The following is a 9262-nucleotide window of genomic DNA, read 5'->3' as shown; positions in this document are numbered from 1 at the left end:
CTAAGCTACAGGAGAGGTGGGGTGTGAAGTCCAGTGATTGCTCTGAATGGGAGCCATTCTGTGGTCACCATAGAAGCTCTCTGATGGCTCCTGGGGTCCATGCTTCTACCTGAGTCTCTCATAGCGCAGCTTCCCAGAAAGGCTCTGTTTGAGGTATAGTAGGTGTGCAGTTACCTTGGGTCCTGTCTGACTTGGGTATGTGAGTACAGGACCCTCACCCAACCCTCCCTACCCCCGTGGGTGGAGAGCATGATGTTTTCCAAGAGAAAGTGCTCTCAGAATAAGAGATCTTGTGGGGTCACCTGTTAGATTCCTTTCCCCAAACATTATCATCCTCATATTTTGGATGGGCTAGTCAAGGCCCAAAGGAACATAGCGAGAGAGACCTATTCTAGGGTTAAAATGGAAGTCACCTGTCTCCCAGGTCAGCGCTCTTTCTAAGTGCCTCATGTGTATTGCTGTGCCATGGCCAGTGCATACAGTGGACCAATGGGCAGTGCACTGACCCTGCGGGACATAGCGTGACGCAGTGAGCCATCGGCCCTCCAGATTCACAGCCTTAGACCACATAGAGTTACACCAGCAGGGCACCTGTGATCTTTACCTACCCTTGGGGATATAGCTGGTATCTCTGTCCAGTCATAGGGGGGTCACATAACTGACAGAAATGCAGGCTGATTTGAGTTGCTTGTACAGGAAGTGGAGGTCCTGTCCATTTTGTTGTAAGGGGCAGAGTGCTGAAGGGAAGTGAAATTTCTGGGTCTTAGCCACCCTAGAATTGCAGCTTTGTGGGGGGATGGAAGTTTCCATTTCACCCGTCCTGCTTCTCCATCCATAACATTCATCACTTTTCCATACCTAGTCCCATGTGTCTCGCCTCCCCATCTGCCATTGCCCTGGTTCATTGCACACGGTGCTCACGGCCCCTCCCTCCCCTCCCCATCCAGCCCTTCATCCCCACGTTGCTCCTCCTGAAACCCCCTGAGCATGGCAGCCCCCTTCCCCTCTGAACCAAAACTTCCAATGCCTGTTAGTACTCAGGGGATCTGATGCTCGGATTGCCTGGGATGGTGTTCATTTCTATCTGTTGTCCCAGTATGATTATTAACGGTACTCCCTTTTATTTTCAAAATTGTCCCACTTTGGGTGACAAAAATGACATGTTCACCTTACTTATTACTATCTGAATGGAGCGCAACTCCCCACCTTCACTTCACAGATGGGCCTCCACTTTCCTTCTCAAATTTCCCCACCATTTCACTCAGACCCTAGTCCAGTGGGCTCCCATGCAACTTGGTAAACACATTATGACCGCCACTCCTTCTAGGCATTTCCTCAAGCTTTACCTCTCTCCTTGCTACCTAGCAGGAAATACCTCCAAAAGAGCTCCTGCATTTGTCCATCCATCAGGACCTAGTCTAAGCTCCAGGTTTAAGCCCTTTGCAATGCCTATAAGGCCGTAGTCTAAATGAACCTCTTGTCCACGGCTGTCTAGCTTTCCTCTGATTTGTCTGTGTTATCTGTATATTCTGGGTCAGAGGATGGTCAGAAGAGTGAAGTCGGGCATGGGGAGAAGACCACAGGCTGCTGCAGTGGGTCCTGGGAGAGACTGGGCAAGTGCGAGGTTGGCCAGGGAGAAATGGTGGTGAGTGTCCTGCTGAATAAGTGACAGAAGTACTCGGGGTCTGGGTAAAAGCCCTGGGGTCCAGAATCAGAGGGGCACAAATGGTCTTCTGGTCCTGCCAGTTTTACTCCGAATCTCACTGCAGGCCAGAGGGGCCAAAAGATCATTTCTCAGGAACACAGTTCCCACCTCCATAGTTCTGTGTTTCCCCATCCCAGTTCCCTCTTATTTCCCCACAAAAATATAATTGCTGACTAATAAAAGACACATTGTTATGTATTCCTAACGTGGCATTTATTTCCATTTCACATTATGAGTCATACCTTTGGTTCACAAGAGCAAGGTTTCCTTAAAAGTGCAAAACATTTTCATATCAATGATCTTTGCCAGGACCCTTACAAGATTCCAGGAAGGTAGGGAGGAGAGGAGTAACCTGACTCCAAAGTAACAAAGTCGCATTCTTTTGCAGGGGATTGAATTGGGGCGCACAGAGGGGAAGGGACCGGACCAAAGCTTCAAATTTTAAAAACAATTGATGTGTATGTCAGGGGTACATTTAAAAACATAAATAACTTAAATGCAATACGGTTTTAAAAATTATTAAATAAATGCCATTCCTTCTGGAATGATGACAACACTATCTCAGGACACAGGAAGACCAGGGAACGTGAGTCAAGCATTCCTCCGGCTCTGGTGTGGTCTCCAAAAGGTGAATATTTATGGCTTTGGGGTGCGGGCTTTTTGGTCCAGGTACTTCATGGCGTCCTGCACCCACTTATTCTTGGGGTCAGCACAAATCTCCTTGGCCTGTTTGGTCTTGAAGCTGTGGGAAAGAGGGGAAGCAATGAAAAGGATCCTCTTTGAAAACTGCACCCGTTTAACCCCCAAATTTTCAGGACCCTCTGCCATGGGGTGAATTGGGGCCTGTTGTGGGAGAGAAGGAAGGGGACAGAGGAAAGACGGGACTGTGAGCATTAGCTGCTGCTCCTGGTGGCCCAATCAAGCCATCCTTGTTCTTGGCTCACGGGAACTGGTATGATCTGAACAAACTTCCAGGCAGGGAGCTAAGAAGGAAAGTGTCCTGTTGTGAAGATTCATGGATTGGATGGTAGAGGTTGAACTCTCTGAGTTTATGACTCCGAGTAACTCTAACGCAGTTCTCGACCTATGCCCCTTACGGATGAATTTTTGGACTGGGAGAGGGTGCGCTTTGTTTACTTACATAACAGCTTTCTGGGGACATCTGTTGCTGGTAATTCTTTTGTAGCTGTGCAGCAGCTTAAGGGGGATCTTTTTAGTGCCCACATGGATACAGCAGACATTTGCAATAGAAGCTGAATTTGGGGGAGAAATGAAAGAACGGATGAGCCACTAATGATGTGCAGATTTTTAAAAACAGGCTTTTGTCAGGAAGGAAGGAAATTCAGGAGAAGGCAAGGGCATGTAAGAGGATGTAGAATTCATCCACTTTGAGGTCCTGTATTTTGCCTTGGATTTGGGGGTCCCCAGTTGAACAGTGGGGACCCATCACCACTGGGAAAATATGGGAAAATCTTGGTCAATGCAGGAAGCTTAGCTCTGTCGTGAAATCATAGTACCATTCACCAAATACTCTCCTTTCTCTGCTTTTTGGACACAGGGTGATTTGCATTTCTTGGCCACTTTTGGTAGGTTGGAGCCATTAACTAGTTTTGACCCATACATGAGAAGTGCCATTTCTGAGCCAAAGTGTGGAATGGCCAGTTCAAGACCCTCGAGAGCTTTCTTTCCCTTCGTCACGGGAAGCAGCGGTGTTTTCGAGGGCCACTGCTCCACCGGTCTAGAATCCTGAGTACATGCAGCAGAAGCTCAAGCCAATGCATTGTAGATATTTAGTATGAATGAGAAATTAACCTTTCTTGTTTCAAGCCACTGCTCATTTAGAATTGTTGTTACCACAGGAGGCACTATCCTATTTCGACTGATACATGCAGTAAATCTAAGTCATCGAATGATTAAAAAGTGAGTTATTATACAAACAATTAGGAATTTTTTTCCCTGAGTCAAAATGTGTCACCTGGAAACATTCCCCAGGACCTCACTTCCTTCCTCTAACCACCATTTCTAAAAGTTGTCTTGGAGTCCAGTAAAAATTCTGGACCTCCAATCAAGCAAATGCCCATCTCCCCCTGCCCCCATCACTACCACCACTGCCCAAAATGCCCAGTATGCCCACAATAAGAAAGGATCTTTCTTTGGTGTGCCTGACTCCAAACATGGCAAAGGCAGCTGGATCATGCACCCACATGCCATCTCTTTCAATACTCACATCAGGAAGGAATGTGGGGACTGGCTTCAGTGACCTGGGTTTCTAGTTCTGGGTCTTCCACTGATTGCAAGCTCGGGGCATTTCTTGTCCAGTCATGGGATCGTTCTAGGGGTGGTCATAGGGAGAGAGGGAGCTTACCTGGCTGAGCCAGCACCTGGGTGCTGAAGGCGGCCACGGTGAGCAGCAGACACAGAAGGGCAGCGGAGACCTTCATGGTGCAGGGTGAGGACGGGAGCTTCAGGTGGGAGTTGTTGGTGTCCAGGCTTGTCTCTCTCTCTGCTTCTCTGGCTGTTCTGCCTGCCTTTTTAAATAGCAGAGAGTGGGAGCTTCCAGAGAACTCTTTGGTCAAGAGCATAATGAAGTCATTATGAGGGAGGTCCTGCCCTGCTGAGCAACTTCCACACCAGGGCAAGTAACAGGACCAAAAACAGTCAAACGAGGAGGAGGGGACTTGGCACATGGTCATCCAACCTCGGGCTTGAAGTGGAGAAGAGGATATGTGTTTGTGAAATGATTGAGCGTGGCTAGTAATCTGAGAGAGTCGTTCTTCAAAGCTCTCTCTCTGAAATGAAACATCTGTGGTGAAGAAAGAAGCAAATAACCAAGGGCACGGAGAGATGAGGAGATCCGAGAACCTTCCCTCGGGTTCTCCGTGTTCACATGTCAGTTTTCAGGATTTGGGAGGCCAGAAAGGGGCCCGAACACTTTTGCTAGGCTCCCACCCAGATGTGGAGAGGTCTCAGTCGCTCTGAACATGGCAGGCTGTCTGGGAACCCAGGAATGGTGGCACACGAGAACCTCACCCCCAGGATTCAATCTGGTGATCACAGAATCTCAGTGCCCCGGAACTTGAGTGTCATGGGTCATCAGAACTGGGTAGCTCCTATGGATCTTGACGTGCTGCGCATTTTTCTCTGACTTTATTGAGGAATAATGAACAAAAGAAGAATGTATATATTTAAGGTGTACAATGTAATGGTTTGTTATATATACGTAGACACTGTGAAGTGATTGCCACAACCAAGTTACACACCCATCACCTCACATAATTTTACCTGTTTTCGAGTGAGAACATTTAATATCTACTGTCTTAGTACATTTTAAGTATATGATACACTGTTATTCACATGGCTCACCATGCTGTACAATAGATCCCTGGAAGTTATTTGTCACATAACTGAAGGTTTGTGCCCTTTGACAAACATCTCCCCAGAAATAACAAATCAAAACCACCATGAGCTATTACCCCACACCTGGTAGGATGGCTATTATCAAAAAGACAAGACATCGTAAGTATTGGCAAGACTGTGGAGAAAAGGGAACCCTTGTATGCTGTTGGTAGGAACGTAAATGGGTGCAGCCAGTATGGAAAACAGTATGGGGGTTCCTGTGCATTGCCAAACTGTTTGTTTAACCCCCAAAGCCTTGTTTTCCAAATGGAATCAATAGGAAAAGCCTAGTCATCAAATACACTGGAATGGAGTGGGTCTGTATGAAGCAGAACAGGTGACCCCTTATGCTCTCACACTCCAAGGATTCAAGGAACACATTTGAAAAACCAGCCATCTAGTTCACTCTCACTCTGAGCACACATTGCAGACAAGGTGCCTGATGGCTAAAAATAGCAAAGAAAAAGAGGAGATACGAAGACAACAACACATGTATTCTCTATGTACAACAGTGGGATCCTAATAGGAATTGGTACAGGGGGAGGCAGCCTCTCATGGGTTTTTTTTAATGAGGCCTTTAATTAAAGTCTTTAATGGGGTCACTATGGTGAATACAGAATTGAATCCTGGCACAGAGACACTGCAAGGCCATTTCCTGGCTTTTCTTGCACATGCACGTATTAAATTGAGTGGTGCAGGTTGCACAGTGAGATGTGTTGAGAAGGATTCCGTGGCCTTGCCTTGGGTGAGTAGATGACAGTGGTGTAGCTGACTGCTCATGTCCATGGTGGGGACAGGATTAAGAAAGAGCCCTTGTTGGCCTACATGATCTCTAAGCCCCCATCCAAAATAACTGGTCTACCATTTCCTAAAAAGGGACCAAGATGAAACCAGAAAACCTGGACCTTGCTTGTTCTTCCCTGTTCATCGCCAGGTGAGGTGGTCTCGTGGGGACTTGGGAATCAGAATACTGAGTTGGGATGACGGCTCTGCCACTAACTAGCTTTAATACCACGGACAGCTTACTAACCACTCTCTGCTAGGTTAAGATGGGGAAAATGAGCATGCCTCTCTTGGAGGATGGTTGTGTGCATGAAATTAGTTAATACACAGAGGGTGCCAAAAAAATGTATACACATTTTAAGAAAGGAAAAACCTGTATTAAAATTGTAATACAATGAATGATGCTAGCATTCATTAGATTAATGCCATCTTTTGAGCGAAGGTCAAAAGTACTATACATTTCTATCGTAATCCAATTCAATTTCGAAAAGTAATATGTAGATAACATCTCTTAAAATGTGTACTTCTTTTGGCACCCCTGGTATATCTATGCGTATAAAGTGCTCAGAAGACGGACCAGATCATGGTAAAAATTCACTATGCGGAAATGCATGCTTATTATTAGGAAACCAGGCAGATTTTTGTGGGCCAGGGGATGCTGGAAATGGGCTCGATGGCTTCCTTCATTACTTCACGCCAATTATCCCATTGGTTTCATGTAAACACAAGTCACACTACTGATTGCTTTTAGGAATGTCTGAGTTACACATGTTGGAAATGTGAAGCCTCAAACGTTGTGTCAGTATACAAGTTAGGAATGTTCTTGACCTTGAAGGAGTCTGACTTATGTCATCAGGAGATTATGTTTCCATGGTAGGAATCATTTTGTAACTCTGGTGGGTGTTTGGGGGGGCTTTTAACAAGCGACTTTCCGTTTTTGAATTTTCTTCCAAGGGATTTGGAGTAATCTGAATCAGAGAAACATCACTGGGAATAAATAAATGAAATCTACAGGCATTCAAGTTCAGCAGCTGACCCATCCTGCTGCCTGGCTGACCCTAACCGGTGGGAGCAGCTCCACTGGGTATTTTGTCTCTTCCTAAGAAACATCTGTCTCCCTCAGCCCTGGCCTGGGCTAAATCTACTACTTGCCACGTGAGGCCTGGGTGAAGAAGGACTGAGCGAAAGGCAGAAAATGGGTCCCTTTCTGTGACAGCAAAATTTTATCTTCCTAAGTGTTTTCCAAGGAATGATGAATAATTAGTAGATAAGGTTCCAGGAAACGAGGACTCCTAGTTTTGTTATGCAGCTCTGCTCTGGATTTCCTCTCCTAATGCAAAGTTATACACAGATGAAAGAGATGTTAACATTCATTTTATTCCAACCCTCTCTTAGAAAAAGACATTTTACTTAGCATGATATTCTCAAGATCTGTCCATGTTGTTGCAAGTGGCAGTGTTTCATCTTTTTTATGGCTGAATAAATATCCCATTGTGTATATGTACCACATCTTCTTTATCCAATCATCTAGTGAAGGACACTTCAGTTGTTTCCATGTCTTGACCACCGTGAATAGTGCTGCAATGAATATAGGGGGACATACATCTTTACAAATAAATACTTTCGAATTTTTTCAAGTAGGTACCCAGAAGAGGGATTGCTGGGTCATGTGGTAATTCTATTCTTAATTTTTTTGAGGAGCAGCCATATTGTTTTTTCCATAGTACCAATTTATGTTTCCCACTAGCAGTGGCTGAGTGTTCCTTTTTCTCCACATCTTCTCCAACACGTGTTATTACTTGTCTTGATGATAATAACCAGTCTAACAGGTGTGAGGTGGTATCTCATTGTGGTTTTGATTTGTATTTCCCTATTAGCTAGTGAAGTTGAGCATTTTTTCATATATCTGTTGGTCAGTTGTATGTCTTCTTGGGAGAAGTGTCTGTTCAGGTCCTCTGCCCATTTTTTAATTGGATTATTTGTGTTTTTGTTGTTGTTGAGGTGTATGAGTTCTTCATATATTTCGGATATTAGACCCTTATCGGAGGCATTATTTGCAAATATCTTCTCCCATTTGGTTGATTGCCTCTTTGTGTTGTTGATGGTTCCTTTTCCTGTGTAGAAGCTTTTTAGTTTGATATAGTCTCTTCATTTATTTTTGCTTTTACTTCCCTTGACTTTGAGATCAAATTTTATAAAACCTTTTTTAAGACCAAGGTCCATAAGTTTAGTACCTATATTTTCTTCAATGTATTTTATTGTTTCTGATCTTATATTTAGGTCTTTGATTTATTTTGAGTTATTTTTGTGTTTGTGTGTGGAGACAAATAGTCTAATTTCATTGATTTACAAGTGGCTTTCCAATTTTCCTAGCACCATTTATTGAAGAGGTTTTCTTTTCTCCATTGTATGTTTTTGGCCCATTTTTATGTGGGTTTATTTCTGCGTTCTCTATTTTATTCCATTGGTCTGTGTGTCTGCTTTTCTGCCAGTACCATGCTGTTTTGATTATTGTCACTTTGTAATACTGTGTTTCCCTGAAAATATGGACCATCAGCTGGACCATCAGCTCTAATGCGTCTCTCGGAGCAAAAATTATTATAAGACCTGGTATTATATTATATTATACCCATCTTATATTATATAAGACCTGGTATTATATTATATTATACCAGGTCTTATATTAATTTTTGCTGCAAAAGATGCATTAGAGTTGATGGTCTGGCTAGGTCTTGTTTTTGGGGAAACACGATATAATTTGAAGTAAAAAAGTGTGATACCTCCAGTCTTATTCTTTTTTTTTTTTTTTTTTTTTTCAGGATTGCTTTGGCTGTTCAGGGTCTTGTGGTTCCATGCAAATATGATGATGTTTTCGATCTATTTCTTTAAAAATGCAATTGGGATTTTAATGGGGATTACATTAAATCTGGATATTTCTTTGGGTTATGTGGCCATTTTAACCATGTTGATTCTGCCAATCCATGAACACAGAATATCTTCCTATTTCTTTGTGTCTTCTTCAATTTTTTAACATAATGTCTTGTAGTTTTTAGTGTACAGGTCCTTCCCATGCTTTGTTAAGTTTTATTCCTAGATATTTTGTTGTTGTTGCAATTGCAAAATTGTTTCTTTTCAATTTCTTTTTCTGAAATTTCATTGTTAATATATAGGAACCCAAAGGATTATGCTAAGGGAAGTAAGTCTGACAGAAAAAGTGGAGAACCATACTATTTCTCATATTACATGTGGGATATAAAACTGAAAGCAACAAATGAAAGAGACAGACAAAAACTCATAGACACAGACAACAGTATCATGGTTACCACAGGGGGAAGGGGAAGGGGAAGAGTCAGAAGGGTAAACAGAGTCAAATATATG

At 43.5% G+C, this 9262-nt stretch overlaps 1 protein-coding gene across 1 annotated transcript; it reads right to left on the bottom strand.

Annotated features, from left to right (window-relative positions):
* Positions 1–1902: 1902 nt before the first annotated feature.
* On the bottom strand, positions 1903–4246 carry LOC141566986 (eotaxin-like). The gene is made up of 3 exons (XM_074320137.2): positions 4071–4246; positions 2847–2958; positions 1903–2447 (listed from the first exon to the last, which is right to left on the bottom strand). Exons 1-3 carry the CDS (start codon positions 4144–4146, stop codon positions 2342–2344), a joined length of 294 nt encoding a protein of 97 aa, XP_074176238.1. The 5' UTR covers positions 4147–4246; the 3' UTR covers positions 1903–2341.
* Positions 4247–9262: the final 5016 nt, after the last annotated feature.

The sequence above is a fragment of the Rhinolophus sinicus genome, chromosome 12 (genome assembly GCF_057876585.1).
Source record: "Rhinolophus sinicus isolate RSI-liver-muscle chromosome 12, RSI-T2T, whole genome shotgun sequence".
In the NCBI taxonomy this organism is placed as follows: Eukaryota; Metazoa; Chordata; class Mammalia; order Chiroptera; family Rhinolophidae; genus Rhinolophus; species Rhinolophus sinicus.
The sequence above is the reverse complement of the archived record's forward strand: the minus strand, read 5'-3'. Positions and strand labels throughout refer to the sequence as shown.

Excerpts from the sequence above, each read along its gene's own strand:
- LOC141566986 (XM_074320137.2), bottom strand. The coding sequence starts at position 4,146 with ATGAAGGTCTCCGCTGCCCTTCTGTGTCTGCTGCTCACCGTGGCCGCC. Across the intron at positions 2,959-4,070 it reads CCAGGTGCTGGCTCAGCCAG|CTTCTATTGCAAATGTCTGC; the intron begins GTAAGCTCCCTC and ends CCCCAAATTCAG. Across the intron at positions 2,448-2,846 it reads TGTCCCCAGAAAGCTGTTAT|CTTCAAGACCAAACAGGCCA; the intron begins GTAAGTAAACAA and ends TCTTTCCCACAG.